The following is a 19,650-nucleotide window of genomic DNA, read 5'->3' as shown; positions in this document are numbered from 1 at the left end:
ACACAAACCGTTCATTATAATGAACTGACTTACGTTGAATAGTTTACTGAATCACTGTGAAAGCTTGTTTAATGTTTGCAAGATGCTTAGATAAAGTTTCTATATTATGACATTTAAGGCATCTGAGTATGTAGGTGGTGTGTGGGTAGGTTTTTCCGCTTTTTACTCGAACAACAACATTGTTTTCCTACTACAACAATGGTGTAGCATTTGAAAATAATCTTATATAGAGATTTAATTGATGTTAGGCTAAGAATTTTAAGACATTCATTGCTGTGGTCTAATTGAATTAATTATTTATTAAAAGAATATATATAGGCTAATTAGTATAATATATATTATATATGTTCATCTTATGTAGCCTATGTATTTTATATAGGTACTTGTACAATATAAACTTTGCATGTACACTCACTGAGCACTTTATTAGGAACACCTGTACATCTACTTATTCATGCGGTTATCTAATCAGCCAATTGTGTGGCAACAATGCAATGCATAACATCATGCAGATACGGGTCAGGAGCTTCACTTAATGTTCACATTAACCAACAGAATGGGGAAAAAATGTGATCTCAGTGATTTAAACAGTGGCATGATTGTTGGTGCCAGATGGGTTGGTTTGAGTATTTCTGTAACTGCTGATCTCATGGGATTTTCACACACAACAGTCTCTAGAGTGTATAGAGAATGGTGCGAAAAACAAAAAAACATCCAGCGAGCGGCAGTTCTGCGGACGGAAATGCATTGTTGATGAGAAGGGTCAACGGAGAATGGCCAGACTGGTTCGAGTTGACAGACAACTCAGATAACCACTCTATACAATTGTAGAATAGCATCTCAGAATGCACAACACGTCGAACCGTGAGGCGAATGGGCTACAACAGCAGGAGACCAAGTCGGGCACTTTATTAGGACAATAGTGTTCCTAATAAAGTGCTCAGTGAGTGTATATTTAGTTCCCATGGTCATGGAAAAGCTGGAAATATCAAATAATTTCAAAGTGTTTTCCAGGCAAGTCATGTATATGAATATAATGTTAAAAGTCTGTGAAAAATCATGGAAATGTCTGTAATGAATATATACATTTTGGCAAATTCCTCTCTAAAATATTTCAATCGAATATTTTCGCTCTTGTGTAGAGTAAAACTTTCTCTGATGCCACAGTGCTGTCCAATTTGAGCTCTTTTGAACCAGTTCTTTACAATCAATCTGTCAAACCGGTTCAAATCGATCTAATAATTAATGTCAATCTGAATCAAAATTATTTTAAAAAGTCCTTATCCAGTAATCACAAACTAATGGAGAGGTCATGGAAATTCATTGGTCAAAAAGTGGAGGGGAACTCTGTTTATAAAATATACAACATTTTTGTCTGTTGTTGTTAGTGTATTAATTAGTGTAAGCACTAATTCATTATTAGAATAAAGATAAAAGACCACAGTATGATTGTCCTCAGAAATGACCAGTATGGAATTATTTTTATTATGGCAGGAAGTGGTGCATGAAAATAAACAAAACCTTGCAATATCAATTAACAATTTTGTAATTCCACTGATGTTTAAAATGTACACAGAATTTGATAAAACAGAATGCGGGGCCTCATAGACAATACAATAGAACACAGGTAATACAGATGGGGAATCAGTCTTCCCTCAATTCTATGTGTGTCTGGCAAAAATCTGAGTGGTTGACTTCCTCACTGCCCCATACGTTGACGCTCAGCATTATGTTGTGGCTTGATGAGTGGAGGTTGTGAATCTTCAGTAAATAGTGGAGGATACTGGGTGAGAACAATGGAAACAGTGAATAAACCTTTTCAAAAGCGATTGTGACATTTCACTGCACTATGTTCCTTTGAGCGTCATCTTTACCAGTGATGATGTGAATCACATTTAAAGGATTATTCCAGGTTTAGTACAAATTAGGGTCAGTCGACAGCATTTGTGGCATAATGTTGATTTCCACAAAAAAAATATTTCGACTCGTCTCTCCTTTTCTTTTGAAAAAGCAAAAATCAAAGTTACAGTGAGGCACTTACAATGGAAGTGAATGGGGCCGATTTTTGGAGGTTTTAAAGACAGAAATGTCTGTGTTGGAAAGCAACGGAATTACGTATTTAAAATACAAAATATAAGTAACTGTATTCCACTACAGTTACAGTTTAAATCATTGGTATTTAGAATACAGTTACATTCAAAACATATTTTGATTACTGAAGAGATTACTTTGCATTTTATTGTCATTTGTTTCATTTAATATTTAGTCCTTTCAGATGGAAAACATATATACATAAAAATGATGCGATCCAAAGTGCATTTGAACAGCAGTGAAACACTTTCTTATGATGTGTTACATTCATACGAGCAGACAGAGAAGTAAGTTTGAAGTAAGTTTGGAGCAGAAGAAATAGAAATAAACCTTGTGTAAATTGTCAGCTTTATGCTAATCTAAAATGCTATTTCTAGCCATTTAACATGCACATGTTACCAGGCACAATCATATTTTTTTATCAAGAAAATTCACGTTCGATCATAATTTCTTTTTTTCTAGTAAGACCTTTGATATTAGGGCAAAAATCATATTCTTGATAATAATTTTTGTATTGTTTTCCTGTAAAAATATCTAAAAATCCTTAAAACAAGATCAATTTGATTTATCTTGTTTTAGAAACAACACTGCATAAAATATTTCGGTTTTTCAGAGAATGTATTTTTAACATGTGTATTTTGTCTTACTGTACTGGCAGAGTTTTTATAGTCAAAACAAGTGAAAAAAATCTACCAGTGCTGAAGAAGTAATCCAAAGTATTTAGAATACATTACTGACCTTGAGTAATCTAACGGAATACGTTACAAATTACATTTTATAGCATGTATTCTGTAATCTATAGTGGAATACATTTCAATAGTAACCCTCCCAACCCTGGAAATGTGAAGCTTATAATTTTATAAAAGCACTAATACTAGTTCTTCTGTTAAAACTCATGTATTATTTAAGCTGTAAAATTTTTCAAATTGTCATTTTTACAGTTATTTTAGGGTTTGTTGACATTACATCTTCATGGCAACAGTTTAAAAATTGGTGATAACTTTAAACAGAAAAGGTTAGTATGCAATTTTATCACACTATAATCATGTTAACACACATATTATTTGTCTTGTGGCTATACTTTTGAAACAGTGAGTATTTTAATGTTTACGAATTGGCTCCATTTACTTCCATTGTAAGTGCCTCACTGGAACCCCTAAGAAAAGGAGGGACAAGTCAAAATAATTGTTTGTGGTAATCAATTTTATGCCACAAATGCTGTCGTTTGAGCTTAACTTGTATTGAACCCAGAATATTTTTTAAGGTCTGATCCAGTGATGGACAGTAGCCATGGGTATATGGGTGGACATAAAATACTTTTGGAAAGTTTTGGAAAGTCTTGCCATGTGACTTGCTTATACTCCATCTAAAACTATTTTAAACAGCAGTTTTCTAATTCTTTTAGAATAATTATGCATGCAGCTTTTATGACCTCATATTAATTGACAGACTACAACAAATATTTGTACTTTTTTAAATATGTCACCACAGGACATATTGAACTAATGAAGGCAAAAGGTGACCCATAATAAAATCTGATGTACAGTATAGCAATATACTGTATGTAAAAACACATGTATAATATGTATGTTCATGCATGGTTTTCACTATTATAAAAAAATCACATACATGTACATATATGCAACATATATTTCAAAATACAACAAAAAAAGCGGTTTGCATAGTGGCATTTGAATATGTTCTTATATGTCCAAATATGTGAACCCGCAAATATATATGTTCATGTATGGCCACAATGCCAGTACTGGGATGCGTTCCTTGGTGGGGCACTTGTACAGTATGTTTAGTGGGGGCATCACTGATCGAGTGCCCCTTGATCATTCCATTGTTAGTCAGGACGGGGCATCAGAAGTTTCTGAGGGCAATGTCCCCCTAACTCCGGCCCATGTATGGCCATATATCAGATTTCTTTATGGGGATCAAAAATGGTGATAAACTTTAAATACATTTTACAATTTTGGCCAGTTTCCAGACTTAAAACATCTATTTTCCCTTGTGCATTGATATAAATATTACATTTAATCATAATTATTTAATGAATACTTACAAGCACTGCTGCTCAGGCTGGAGTAACTGCTTCCTGCGCCAAAGGAACTTCCTGCACCTGCTCCAAAGCCCAGTCCTCCCCCAAGGCCCAGTCCTAGGCCTCCACCAAGACCTCCTCCTAGGCCAAATCCACCTCCAAGACTGAGACCTGCACCTCCACCCAGACCTGCACCTCCACCCAGACCTGCACCTCCACCCAGACCTGCACCTCCTGCAGCCAGGCCCAGACCCCCTCCACTTGCTCCTCCTCCTACTGACATCTTTGACATGTGCACGGTGATGCCACCTCCAGATTTGAGTCTGGTCGACCAAACAGATACACTTATCATTTGAAGTGTGTGATTGTTGAGTCTGTAAAGGTTCATATTCTCAAGTCTAATCTCCTCACCTGTTCTCCTCGCTGTCCAGAAGTTTCTTATAGGCTGTTATTTCAACATCAAGGGACATTTTGCTGGCAAGAAGTTCCTGATATTCTTGACCGTACTGAGTAATTTGCTGAAGAAAACATTTAGTAGAGTGTAAGTGACGTGTTTATGAGGTTAATAAGACAAAACTGTTTTAATTTAAGTTAGAATATATATCATGGAATATAATTTATATATTTTTATAGAGATCTCCACTTTGTCTTAATTGATTGATTACCTTTCTGATATCATCAAGCTGCGACTTGAGAATGAGAACTTGTTCCTGGTATGTCTCTGTGTGAGAGTTGGAGTGGCACTCTGCTTCCTCCACCTGAGACTCCATCTGTAAGTTCTGTCATTGGAGAGAACATCAATTACTCCCACAAATGTCCAAATGTAATTACAGTTTACATTCTGGTTTAACAGGTCAGGGGTGTGATTGAATGCATTGATTTTTATTATGTGGTTTCTTTTACTTATAATTAATTGCACTAAAATAAATGTGATGAATTGACAGCATTGACACACCAGAGATTTGAGCCTCTCGATCTCCCTGTGCACAGAGTCAGTCTGCAGTTTGTAAACTCTCAACTCCTCCATGGCTGCGGTGAGCGTCTGAGAACCAGGCTGAGTGGATACTGACATCATTGAGAGCTGTATACCCATAAAAAGAGAAAAGAGGTTGTGGTTTGACCTCAGCATGTCCAAAAGCAAATGTGCCAGCATCTACACAGCTGCCATACAACGACTCTCCACTTGGGGGAGGCAGTGTGCAAAAGATTTGTGAATTGCGTCACCAAGCGATGCAAATAATCATGGAAGAATGCATTACATCATTAAAAAAAAGTTGGTGACACTTTACAATAAGGTCCTGTTCATTAGCATTTCTAAATTCATTAGGTATCATTCTAAATATGAATTTGTACAGTTTGCTTATTGAAGAGTTGAAGTTTCATACACTGTCTTGCACTGAGAGGAGAGCATCCTGTTTGCTGCGCTGAGCCAGGGTTTCATAGTGAGCTTTGACTTCAGTCAGCGCTGTGGTCAGATCCTGTGCCTGGGCTGCGTTATCTACAGAGATGGAGACTGCTGACCTCATACCTCCAGTCACAATGGTTCTCACCTCTTTCACTTTCTGACACACACAAGTAGACACATACATACACAAGCTTAGGCCATTGGTATAAAGTTAATGATCCATTTTAACACACTGACTAAAATGCTGCAGAAATAAATGGAGGCATGTTGTAATAAATGGAGGTATTGCAGACAGTAAAAGCTTTTGACTTACAGCATCATACACCTGCTTGGATAGAGCAATCTGATCCTCCAGCCCGGCGATGCTGGTTTGCAACTCAAAGATGGAAAGGTACAGATTGTCCACATCCTAATGGAGGAGAATTTGTGAATGTCAGCAATCTAGAATTGTATGGGTGAGGCTGAAATGAGTTCATATTTTCATACCTCTTTCAGTGTAGTCCAATCCATTTCCAGATTTTTGGTTTGAGACGTTTCCTCTTCATACCTGAGATAGAAAATGAGTGAATGTGCAGGTGCGTGTATAAATGTGTTATTGGCTGGTCCACCTAAGCAAGTGGTATAAGCAGTGTTGGGTGTATCTGATTACAAAGTACTTTAATTACTTTCTAGTCAAAAAAGTAATGTAATACATTACATTTTATATTCTTGTAATCAGATTAAATTTACTGACTTTCAATTAAAGTAATTACATTTAAATACTTGCACTAAATGAACATTTATACTACATTTAAAATATTAATTTATATGTATGTCTGTTAGCGTTTTTGACTGCTCAAGGGTGCGCGACAATGAATGAGGAAATATAGACATTTTGAATTTGAGTGGAAAACCAAAAACGTTTCTCTGAAAAGTGATTTAGAAAGTAACTTAAAAGTAAAATAATCAGCAATGTGATTCCTTTTTAAACGAAGTAATCAGTAATCTAAATACATTTTTAAAGAATTATTCATTTTTAGTGGATTACTCATTTTGAGTATCTTACTCAACACTTTGTATAAAATACTAATTTGAGAAACTTCAAATGTTTTACTCATTACAGTACAATTACTGTTCCAGTACAGATGGGGTGTTAACATTAGATTTATATTGAGTCTTAAAATCAAACCACAAAGTGCCAGTAAGAAACCAGAACTAATATATTAGTACAGCAGTTAAGTGGAATATAATTACAAATGTAATTAGTAATGTACTTTAATATAATGAACATTTTCATTGAAAGATAAAAGTGCTTCTAAAATGTGCTTTTATGGCAAGGGCAAACATTGTGGGGTTTCTAGAACAAAAAAAAAAAATCTTCATTATTCATGAGTGCAGGTTTATTATACCATGCAGAGAGAATCAGAGAGCGAGATGGACTTACCTGGCCTGCACATCATCAATAATGCCTTTATAGTGCTCTATCTCAGCAATGATGGCCTCTTTAGTAGCCGTGAGGCCGTCAATCTGGGATTTATATGTTCCGATGGCAGAGGTGAGAAGGATTGAAGAGCTTGCAGGTCCGCCTTGCTCTGGGTTGGTAAACATGGAAATTTTGGCTTTAAGTACTGCGTTGTGCTGCTCCAGAGACCGGGCCTGTGGTCAATGTCAAAGTCATAGTAAGAAAAACCTAACAGAGATATTCTATCCAGTGATTAGAGCTTTTCGCTTGATTTATTGGATGATATGATGATTTTGTTGCACCATTGCTATATTTCATTATGGTTTTATGAACTATTTTCAGTTTCTAGTTCATGAAAGCAGCGGATTTATCTATTTAGTTTTTTGTTATATTTACTGAGTATGAGTTAATTGAGGCCACATCCACACTAATCCATTTTAAGTTTCCTAATGTCATTGTTTTCCAAATTGTGCAGTAATGGAGAAACATAACATTTGGGCAACATATACAATTATACATTTTTGTTTAAAAAAAGCATTGATTCTGCTACGTTTATGCCTCTAATCAACACTACAATGCAGTTTTCATTGATTGAAAATGGAGCATTTCGAAAACACTCTCCATGGCCGCATACTTTGGAAAATTATGACGTTTGGAAACTCAAAACGTTTTGACTGTCACTGAACTGAAAAGTTTTCAAACGAGAACTGATTACTTCAAACTAAAACACTAATCGGTTTTCTGTTTCCTAACTTCATTGTTTTCAAAGGTATGATGTAATGGAGAGCGTTTTCGAAATGATCCATTTTTGATCAAGGGAAACTGCATTCTAGTGTAGATTAGAGGCATAAATGTATCGAAATCAATGTGTTTTCAAACGAAAATGTATTAGTGTGGACGTGGCCTTAGAATGCTTGTGACCGAATGCTTTAACTTACCTTATCGATGAAAGATGCAAATTTGTCATTGAGTGCCTGCAGCTCCTCTTTCTCCTTCAAGCGTGTGACCTGCACTGTGTCTGGGGACGGGAGCATTGGATCGATGCAGGGCACTGGACCGACGCCTGCATCCACTGTGGTGGTAGAACTGATGAAGGATGGGTTGAAACCATAGCCTCCAATTTTGAAGACTCTGCCCCCCAGACGGGCTCTCAGTGGGGCCACACCAGCCCTAAGCCCTGCTGCTCTAGCTCCTCCAGCACCAAAGCCAAGCCCTCCTCCTAGACCAAAGCCCAGCCCTGCTCCTGAACCAGCTCCAGCCCCAAAACCGGCTCCCAGGCCTCCTCCCAGGCCAGCTCCTGCTCCCCTCCCTGAGCCAAGTGAGCGGGACAGAGCCATGCTAACACCTCCACTGCCCCTGGCTCCGGAGAACAGACGGTTGCCTCCATAGGTGGCTCCAAATCTGACAGCTCCCCCACTGATACGCAAGCTTGACTCTGTCATGTCTGCACTCAAAGCTGTGGTTCAGGTCTTTGCTGAGGATTCTTGGTGCTCAGTCAGGCTGCCTTACTTCCACTTTGTGCTTTAAATACAAAGCTCTGCGAAGGGCTGGACAAACAGGCTGCTGACGATTTGCTGTAGCTGCTCATATGTCATATGCCAAGGTGAATAGACAGGCAAGCGTCCCCCCTGCAGGCACTGATTCCTCTGAAACATGTTAGAGGTAATTAAATAGCCTTGGCATGTGGAATTGAGAGAAACTTTAACCTTGCAGCTACATTAACAAGATTTAAAGAGAGTATCCTTCGATTTACAGGTTAAAATTGTCTTTATATTCTTATACTCACGGGAGATAAACTCTGAATTTCATGTTTCTGAGCTGACAAATGTGCAAGAGGAGCCTGTCATAAATCAAGATGACTGTGACAGTGAGAGGCAGGCGAAATAAAAAAAAAGAATTTACCCCAAAGGATAAATAGCAGTTTCTGCACAATTGCTGACAGGTATGCAGCGTGTTGTAACAGAGTCCAGAGTATAATGCTGGGTCAGGTAATACCCTTACTGTTACTTAATCAGTTGAGCCCTTCATATCTGGGTTCAACACTTCTTCTTAAAATGAACTCGCAAGTTGCGTCGTCATCAGGGCCAACAAATGTCTTCAGGTAGAGCCTACTCACTAACCCCGGAAGCACAGGGGCCCACTTACAAAAAATTAAAATGTCCCGGGCCCATGAATTTTTGTGACGGCCTTGCTTTCCAGGCAAACAGCTACAGTAGAGGGCAGCCCCTTTTTATGACATCAACAAAATTAGTCTGTAAGGGCCAGCTGAATCCTAAGGACTGAGACTGAGAACACACTAAGAGTTATTTCCAAAAGAATATTGTCCAAGGAGAGCTGTTATTTCACAACCCTGACATGCTATCCACTAGACATCGTTCTTATGTATCTTTGGAGGTAATCTGATGCCTAAGGTAGCCCTGATATGATGGAGTAGTAAATACAGATTTGTATGTTTATAAACGTGTATCATCAGAGATTTTGGGACTGCCAGAACATTCTTTATCTCTGACAAACAATCACTGTCATAGAGAATGATTGGAATTCTCAACTCATTTGCAGGATTTGTAGTCAAATAAGCTTTATTTTTACAGGAGAACCACCAGAAACATATACATGATGATTTATTAACACAATAGAAATGAATCTGAATTTTAAACTTGAAAGAAACCTTTGATCTAGTTTCAAGTAGCCTTAACAATGTATATTGGTTTTATATTGGTATAATTAATACACATTTCTGCAGAATACTTGGTTACGGATATGCAAAATTAAGTGCATTGGCTAAACAAAAAGTGGACTGAGTGCCTACGTTGTACATAAACTTGCCCATCATTTTATACAGCTTTGTAATACTGTGTTTCAGTATTAACTTAACTTACAAATAAATACACAGTCTAATAAAAGGCTAATAACTAATGGTAATAATCTCATATCTTTACGTGCCTCACAAAGTTAATCGGATAGTTCACCCAAAAATGAAAATTCTCTCATCGTTTACTCACTTTCATGCTATCCCAGATGTGTGTGACTTTCTTTCTTCTGCTGAACACAAACAAATATTTTTAGAAGAATATCTCAGCTCTGTAGGTCCATACAATGAAAGTAAATGGTGACCAAAACTTTTAAGCTCCAAAAAGCACAAAGGCAGCATAAAAGGGTGAGAAACAGATCAATATTTAAATCCTTTATTACTATAAATCTCCACTTTCACTTTCACATTTTCCTTTTGTTTTTGGCGATTTGCATTCTTCATGCATATCGCCACCTACTGGGCAGGGAGGAGAATTTATAGTAAAAAAGGACTTAAATATTGATTTGTTTCTCATCCATACTTATCATATTTCTTCTGAAGACATGGATTTAACCACTGGAGTCATGTGGATTTCTTTTATAACTCCTTTATGTGCTTTTTGGACCTTCAAAATTTTGGTAATGAAATATTCTTCTAAAAATCTTCAACTGTGTTCTACAGAAGAAAAAAAGTCATACACATCTGGGATGGCATGAGGGTGAGTAAATGATGAGAGAATTTACATTTTTGGGTGAACTATTTCTTTAAATGTGTAAAGAAAAAAACATCAGCACCCTGGACAGCAGTCCAATCTCTCTCTCTGGATCACAATCTAAGATTCCCTCAGTCTGCCAAAGTCTCATTTACCACTGGCCATTTATTCATTACACTGTTGTGTTTATCCATGAATCGATTTCCACTTACAACACATTATGCTCGCCTATTATCAAATTAAAAGAAGAGTCATTGTTCAGAGACATCGTTCAAACCAAGGAAAGTACACTTGTAACTCTTTTACCTTACGTGGTCATTCAGACTGAACGCGTTTTTGCGCTGAAAAAGCTTGGCAACAAACAGAACACAACGCAGGAGTCTCGAGACACTTTTAAAAAAGGACGCAAAAATAACGCGTTCGGTGTGAACGGTCCCTAAAATAATCGAGAGCAATTCTCCCAAGGTCAACACTCCATGGCGTTCATCTTATTTATAGATATATTTACAAAAACCACCGTTTTGAGTCGTCCCGTTATGAAGACACAGTTACTCCCTCAAACTCGGTTCCCTCTCGGTGTTTAGCGTCAGTGTTTGTCTGAGGAGGTTGTTTGAGAGGATGTGGCGGAGCGGGGCGCGCGATCACGCAGCGACCCAGTGTGGGCTTCATCCTGGCGGGCGGGATGGAGGGGCCAGTGTTATCCCGCTCATATTCCTCCTGTGCCCTTTGCATCTTCCTCTTCTTCATCTTGCTTTTGTGAAAGTGGTAGGTGGTCAGTGAAAGTAATATTATCCCTATGATGACCAACCCTAGCACCAGAAGAGCGAGAGTGGATGAGAAAGGCTGGAGCACGTGCTGAACTTTCTCCACGCGTGTCCCGTTAGTCTCGGATGCCCCTTTAAAAGCACCCCAAGTAATCTCGGATGTCTTAGACCTCATTATTCGCAATCCGCGAAATGTAATTCTCGGTACAAATTTAAGATTGGTCCTCGGGTAGAAGTCCTCGCGAATTGCCGCTAAAAAAAAACAACTTTTGTCGCTGGATTAATTTAAGCCATTCACGGAGAACATCTCTTGTGACAATCCTAAAAATAATAAAAAAATTAAAAAAAATGGGGAAATTAGAAAATATGATCAACGTAAATCGAAACATGATACATGTAAATCATCTGATTTAATGTATTTACTGACGGACAATACAACAAAAATGTACTTTCAGAAATCGACTAACTAACTAAATGTTTAATCCGTACCTGATAACACTGCACGGTCCCGTTAGTTCATGGGTCGGTGTAGAATAAGGTGTTGGTTTGGAAAGATGACTTCCCACAGATCTCTGACGTAGGCTGTATTCTTTACGTATCCCTTCGGACTCCAATTAATCACCGGCCCAAGAGAGCGTTCCGATTAATCCACGAGCAAGTGCGTGATCCGCTACATTTTGTCGCCATTTATTTTTAATGACGCATGAGCTTCGGACTCCTCATTCGGCCAAATAAACCCCGAGAGAGGGAACATTTGGAGCACCAAAGGCTAGTGAATCAGTGAAGTGCTCTAGTAAACACTCCACAGAAAGGAATCGTGTAGACTTGCATATAAATGAGACAACAGCAATAAAAACACTTCCCCAGATTGGGAGATGGTGCTGTCCAGTGCTGAAAATATATTGCAGATGTAAACGACATGCATACATTGTCTCATTAAAATAGCCTTCAAAAGGCACACTCAAAACAATGCTGGGTTATTTTTTCAACCCAAACGCTGGGTTGGGCCTGATGGGTCATTTTATTGGGTTATTTTCTCTCAGTCTGTTGGGTAGTTTTTGTGTAACCCAGCCGCTGGGTTAGTGGCTGGGTCATTTTCACTTGACAGTTGAAACTATACACCCCTCCCTCCCCCACCCCGATGCGACAACCTAGCGGCGGCGTCAGAACAACCCAGCTGATGAGTTACCTGACGGGGGCTTTTTAGATCATTTTCAGTAGTTAGCTGTTCTCATCGCTGACAAATTGCAGGATTTATGCGGGGAAATAAGGTCTGTGTCAGTGTTTTTATCTATACTATCATTAGTGTACACCAAAAAATCCAAAGATACCGTTCCATAATCAGAACTGGACAGCTCATATGCAGCCGCGTCTCCGGGGCAAGTGGGGCAAAGCCCCGCCAGAGTCAGCGCTGTTGTGCAAATTTCATGGCATCATCATACGTTTAAGAAATAACATATTTTCCGCAACTTAAATGTGTTTTATGTCCATTATACTAGAAAAAAAGTATATATCCTTTTGAGAAATTCTATTATTATTAAGGTATGTTGTAAAAGCCATTTAATCATTCTCATATGCTATGCATGGGGCTAGCCCTTCATCCTCAATGTTAATCAACGGAAATCTGGAGAACGTCATGCACATGTGCAACGAGGGTTCAATGATGGCCTGAGGGGCTAGTTTGCCTTTGCCCCTGAGCCAATCAAAAACTTTGATCATATTTATGTGAAGCTGTTGACATGAGCATTGGAAGTTACCACTCTTGAATGCATACCTGCGTAGTAGATAAGTATTAAAAGCTTTTTATTTTCTTCTAGTGTGCTGTTGGTTGGATTAGTTAAGCACTGTTCATCATTTCATTAAATTGTATGCCATTGCATTGAGGTGTTGTGTTGTTGGTGCATTGGTTTGTATTAGATATCAATGACTGCTAAATATTGGGAGTCAGTATTTTGATTAGTTTTGTTATGCTTTCGTTCGAGTTAGTGAGATAATATGCACACCCTTTGACGATTTGAATATTTGTGGTTTACTTTCATGGTCACTTGAGCTTTTTGACGTGGATGTGCACGTCTTAGTGGTGTTTTGTGCTGAGATTAAATTATTAGGGATGTTTGTATGGCATCATGTTCAGAGGTTGCCCAAAAAAATTATTTATTTGTCACTCTCTGTAAAATTTCTGTCATGGTCTATTTTTATCAGTCATACTTGTTTTCATTTTATAAGTACTAGGGCATTGATGGACGTAGCATCCATTATAATGGCACATAAATGACAGTAGATACACTTTTATGCTAGATTTTTTTTAACTCCCCTAGTTTGAGTCCGGTGAAACCAATGAGTTCTAGTGTGAAACTTCTACTTGTCAATCAACCACTGTGCTAAAGCAAGGTTTTTAAACTTTGCCAGTTAAAGCGCATACACACATGCACAAGTTCGCAGAACTTCATAGTCCCTGATGTGAACATAAAGTGTAACATGAGAAGCACATCTGTGAAGCTCAGTTAGCACAGGTACTCATTTACACAGTTACAGACAATTCCGCTCTAAACGTGATGTTTGTGCTTATATTAAATGTATGCATAATTGGCTGAAATGATGTGCTGCATTTTTGTGTTTTCTTGTTGTTGTTATTATGCAGTTTGCACTTTATTATCATGCACTGAAGAAATGATTATGCAGTCATGAATTCAGATACCCTCTACTCAAAATCCAAACACAAAAGAGACACACAATACCAGGTGTAAATGATGAGGTGCCAGCTAATACGCATCTAATATGCAAATTACCAGGGAATAAATGGGACACATGCACAGCAGGAATGTGAGGGACAAAGAGTGAAGTCAAAACTGATGCACTATGTTAAAAAGTTTTTCTTGTTTCTTTTATCTGTCAAAAAGTCAGACAGAATTTGGAATTATTCGTCAATGTTTCAAAGATCAGTCAAATAATTGATTGTTAAGTGATTGTTTGTGCCCCACACTAAATAATGACCCTGCACTGCTCATATGACATCAACTGTTATTAGATATCACGCTAGCTTCGTGAGCTTTGGCTTTGCTAGACTTTGTTAAAGTGGACATTTATAGCAAGAAAGGACTTAAATATTGATCTGTTTCTCACCCACATCTATCATATTACTTTTTAACCACTGGAGACTTATGGATTACTTTCATGCTGCCCTTATGCACTTTTTGGAGTTTTAAAGCACTGGCCACTATTCACTTGCATAGAATGGACTAAACAGAGCTGAGATATTCTGAACTAAAACAAATAATTTTTTGAAGCAGAAAAAGGCATACACATCTGGAATGAGGATGAATAAATGAGAAATGTAAATTTTTGGGTGAACAATCCTTTTAATAATACAATGGGTGTTTAATGTTTTTAATGCCTAGTGTATTTAACATTAATTATAAATGTTACTTTATTGTTCTACATGCTGTTTATTAAAACTTTTGTAAAATGAGTTTAAATGTACTTATTGCATGTATTTTTATTCATCCAAAAATAAAGGAGCTACCATGTTTACACATTTGCTTATGGTGTGGTTTATTTTACAATATTTTTTAAGGATAAAACAATCTGAAAATATTAACCCTCTTATGAGATCAAATTAACCCAGCATTCCTGTAAAAATTAACCAGCGTTTGGGTTGAATAAATAACCCATTTGCTGGGTTGAAATTAACAACCCAACTTTCTGGGTTAGTTTAGCCCAATGTGTGTTCTGTCCCATATTTAAACAACTGCTGGGTTTAAAACAACCCAATTTGTTATTTTTAACCCAGCATTTATTTATTTATTTTTTTTTTTAGAGTGAACTGACTTCATTAATTCAGGGAATCCAATCTGTCACTGATCCTTTACTGTTGAGTCCACACTGGATTTCTTCTTTGATGCCATTTTTTATACCAACTTCAAGAGGAAGAATACTTTTAAAAGTTGCTTTCATCATCTGTAAACTGGATGCAATTTGAAACAGTAGTCAAAATTGCTTTATAATCCTCACCTGTACCAGGAACCAATTAGCAATACAACCACTTGGCAAAGACCTTAGAATCCATCAACTCATTCACCCTAGCAAGTGAATAACAAATTCCACGTACTAAAATGTTGCAATCACATAATCCTTGTAATCCATAACAACGCTGTCACTATGGGAAATAAACAAAATAACTACACTTGCAACTTAGGCAGCTCATTAACTCTATTTGGGTTGTGGATCATAATTTTACAGTATTTTACAGTGTTATAAAGAAAAGCATATGCTGAGAAGCTCTCACATGTATCCAATACAGAAGAGGTAGCAGATGTGATAAATCTCTGTTTTTCTGTCGCTGATGACAACATGGCACATCTCATCCTCTCCCAAAAGGCACTGCAGTGGAACAAAGGAGTAAACATCAAGAAACACATATAAACTAGCTTGAAATTAACAAAGCCACTCAGCAGTTTCGAACTGGGATTACTGGCATGACGATACCAGGATATATTGCATTTCTTGAATCACCCAAAAATGAAAATTGTAACATAATTTACTGTTTCTTCAGAAAACAAAAAGAAGAAAATACTAAAAACAATTATAGTAACACTTTACATTAGAGTTCCCTTCATTAAGGGTTTATACAGGGGTTTAGTAATGACTAACAAGCCATTTACAAACGCATTATAAATCATTGATACACGGTAAATACTAATAGTAATTCATTAAAAAATTAGCTTTATTTTTCTATTCTTACTAGTTTTAATTATGTTATGATTACTCTCTGAACCCTAAAATTTTCATTAATAAAAACATTCAAGTGTGGCTTCGAGTACTACTAAGTCAAAATTATCAAGTACAAAATTGCGGCTATATAAGATAAGCCCTTGCGCTTGAATAAATTAAGTTTGTTTGGTCAAGACAAGGGAACTTTTGGAGAAATCTAATAATTGTTATTAAAAAAATTTATATAGTTTCAATTCTTCTGACTATTGTTGTTTTGTTGTAGCTGGTTGATAGTTGTGATTTGTGTGAAGTCACCATTAGGTGATTAGTGTTACCTCTGGTGAATTTGGAGCCTGTTAACTTTAAGTCATTCGTCTCTACTCAGTTGTACTTTACAAAAGTGCAGATTTATGTGCACTAAGTACTAAGGGGAATCCAATGTGCCAAATGGCTGACCTAGAGTCCAGTCATAATTCCCTTATACGTTATAAGACATGCTATAACTCAGTCTAAATAATTAAATAAAAAAGAACAATACTTTCATCACAGATGAGTTAACTTGTTTACTTGTAACTAGTAAACTGTACTTAAATAATTAAGTTCACTTTACTTGAGCCAAATAAGTATGTTTACTTAGAAAAAGTATGCAAACAAATTGCCTGAAAAAATCTAAGTAATAAGATTTTACAGTGATGTTATAACAATGAATGAAAAAAAATTTGACTTTCAAGCAATACTTGCCAAATAGTGAGCCATTTTACCTCACATTGTAAATGCTTAACACTTATTCAACATAAGTAACCTATGAAAATGTACCTTGATGTAAAGTGGACACATATAAAGAATTTATTTAGGAGTTGCCAACATTAGAAACCTATGTACACAAAGTTTATAAAGTTATATATATATATATATATGCTGTGAATGAGCATGGTGGACTGAAAAGTGTTTTTGCTGATTTTTTTAAGGAGACTAGGACTAGGTAAATTAAGACACCACTCAAAATAGCACCATATTTTTGACTTTATTGTGACAAGGAAATTGACAACACAAGTGAGTCAAGACATTACAGTAAATATTATAAACACAATGCTGACTGTAGCAAAATGACGTAATACCTTCTTTTAAACTCACTATAATAGTCTATTTTTGCTGCATTGTGACATAAATCACAGTGCATTCATGTTGTTTGTTCCATGGATTATTTTCAAAGAGCTGCTTTTTTCCAGAAGTGGATAGTGATTTATACTGATCTAACATTACAAATCACATTTATGTGTTTGTTTCAAAAAGAACATATTTATATGTGTTGCATCAGGTTTGACGGCAAATATCATTGGTTCTCATGTGTCACATGACTGATCGCGATGTGACAAGTCTGAATATACACGACCACAAATCAGATTTTGAATGACAGAGTTGAAGATTATCCTCAAACGACTTGAATTTCTGTCTGTTCCTCACACAAGGCTATCAGTTGGCTTTAACAGACCACATATAGTTATTAAACTATTATAATATTAAATATAAGTGTAACAAAGTTCACAGTTAGGGAAAAGGAGGAAGTGGGAGACGGCGAATCGAACTCACACAGTAGGGCCTATGTTTATTTTAAACTCAGAAATCACGCTTTTCAGCAGCAACAGTCTAAATCACGCTTTTCAGCAGCAACAGTCTAAATCACGCTTTTCAGCATAAATCACTGCAATGACAAACAAGATGTTAGATTGTCATTGCCAGGTGATGATCCTTACCGTTCACATCTCCTGATTTCGCTCTCCATTCACAAGCCGGTGCTCAACCACACCCCCAACCACATACCCCCATTGTCCGACTCAGGCCAGGGAGCCATCTGGTCTGCCCAGTACTCCCCCCATTTCTGGAGAGAAGGTCCGCAACAGCCATCTGTGCCCCAGGTCTGTGGGCCACCTCGAACTTAAAAAGCTGAAGAGCCAGATACCAACGGGTGATCCATGTGTTGGTATCCTTTATGCGATGGAGCCACTGGAGCAGGGCGTGGTCCAAACAGAGGGTGAAAGCGCATCCCAGGAGGTAGTAGCCTACCAAAGGGTGAGGACTGCCCACTAGATGGCCAGACACTCTCTCAATTGTGCTGTACCTCACCTCTCTTGCCGAAAGCTTCCGGCTGATGTACAGCACTGGGCGCTCCTCCCCCTTCACCACCTGGGACAACCCAGTCCGAATGGTGAATAACAGGGGATCAAGCCACTTATCCCAATTCCAATCTGCGAACATCCCCATGAATGCCTGGCTAATAGAAACGGGCCATTAGATGCTTCAGTGTCTTTTCCTGCCCTAAGTGACCGGCCATAGGATTATAATGAGCCGTCTGGAATAACATTTCTCAACGGTTTCAATAACTGGGTTGTATCTTTGTCTGAGCACCCTGCATCACTCGATACAACCGGTCATTTATTATAGAAAAGTACGGATAGGTGAGTGCAATGTCTGGCTGAAGACAGTGACCATCAATCACTCTCACTTGGTCGAAGGTGTGCCTAAGAGTCTTGTCTGGCGTCTGCTCCAGAGGAAAATCCCAGACGGGGAATCCTCTTAGGGCTGGGAGAAGCCGAGACTCCCCCCCCCTTACGTCATCCTGATGCGGAGCTGACACAGACAGCCCCGGCTCCGCCTCCCCAGCCAGTGCATCACAAATCCTACACCGAAACGCTCTGTTACAGGACCCATCCACACAAATTTTCCTTAATAACATGGAAAACGCTGGCCAATTCATGACCAAAATTAGCGGATGGGTGAGGCACAAATTAACCGCAGCCTCGACACTATGCTTTTGTCCCTGAAATGAAATCGTCACAGTCACCACAGGATAATCGTGGATATCCCCATGCACACACCTTACCTTCACCTTGTGACTAGCACCCAAAGCCTCGTATTGAACCAGGCATTGATGGATGGAGGTTTGGCTGCAACCCGAATCAACCAAGGCCTGGTATGTACCCCCTTAATACTCACGGGTATGCAGGCATTGTTCCTGGAAATACCCAGGCTCCCCGCAGCTCCAACAGACCATCCCAGGCTCCATGCCCGTGTCAGTGGGTCCACCACCCTGGGAGTGAGAGCGGAGAGGGGCAGGGGAAACAGGCGGGTAGTGCAATCCATGGAGCCGAGGAGCCAGTTTGGGAGGGGGGAAAAGGATGGAAAGCAGGGGGAGGAGAGGAGACAAGAGAATGAGAGAGAGAGAGAGAGAGAGAGAGAGAGAGAGAGAAGGATCTCGGGGCTCGCCAGCTCCCGAATACACCGTCATGTGGTCCTCTGCCAGCTGGACGGCCATTTGGAGTGACGCTGGGTGATGGCACTGGACCCACTCTGCCGTCCCTCGTGGAAGTCGAGCGATAAACTGCTCCAGTGCCACCAGTCCGACGTCGCAGTACTCAGCCAGCAACCACCTCTGGCAGGTGTCCCGAAGCTGATGGGCGAAGGCAAACGGGCGGCCATGCTCGCCAATGGTCATCGAGCAAAAGTGTTGACGCTGCTGCTCTGATGTCCGGCCGACCCATTGCAGGATGGCTTTCCTCAAGTCGGCGTACACCAGGAGGTTCTCCGGTGGTAACTGCTGTGCCGTGAGTTGGGCTTCCCCGGACAACAGTGGAATTAACTGGACCACCCACTGGGTGCTCAACCATACACATGCCCCCACCGTCCGCTCAAAG

The 19,650-nt window shown here is 38.7% G+C and overlaps 1 protein-coding gene across 1 annotated transcript; it reads right to left on the bottom strand.

Moving 5' to 3' along the window:
- Positions 1–1,461: 1,461 nt before the first annotated feature.
- si:dkey-183i3.5 (uncharacterized protein LOC566445 homolog) lies at positions 1,462–9,096 on the bottom strand. The gene is made up of 10 exons (XM_051678390.1): positions 7,920–9,096; positions 6,964–7,175; positions 6,027–6,087; positions 5,854–5,949; positions 5,521–5,697; positions 5,091–5,216; positions 4,801–4,914; positions 4,547–4,653; positions 4,160–4,458; positions 1,462–1,783 (listed from the first exon to the last, which is right to left on the bottom strand). The coding sequence occupies exons 1-10, from the start codon at positions 8,421–8,423 to the stop codon at positions 1,764–1,766; spliced, it is 1,716 nt and encodes a 571-aa protein (XP_051534350.1). The 5' UTR covers positions 8,424–9,096; the 3' UTR covers positions 1,462–1,763.
- Positions 9,097–19,650: the final 10,554 nt, after the last annotated feature.

This window comes from Myxocyprinus asiaticus, chromosome 38 (genome assembly GCF_019703515.2).
Source record: "Myxocyprinus asiaticus isolate MX2 ecotype Aquarium Trade chromosome 38, UBuf_Myxa_2, whole genome shotgun sequence".
In the NCBI taxonomy this organism is placed as follows: domain Eukaryota; kingdom Metazoa; phylum Chordata; class Actinopteri; order Cypriniformes; family Catostomidae; genus Myxocyprinus; species Myxocyprinus asiaticus.
The sequence above is the reverse complement of the archived record's forward strand: the minus strand, read 5'-3'. Positions and strand labels throughout refer to the sequence as shown.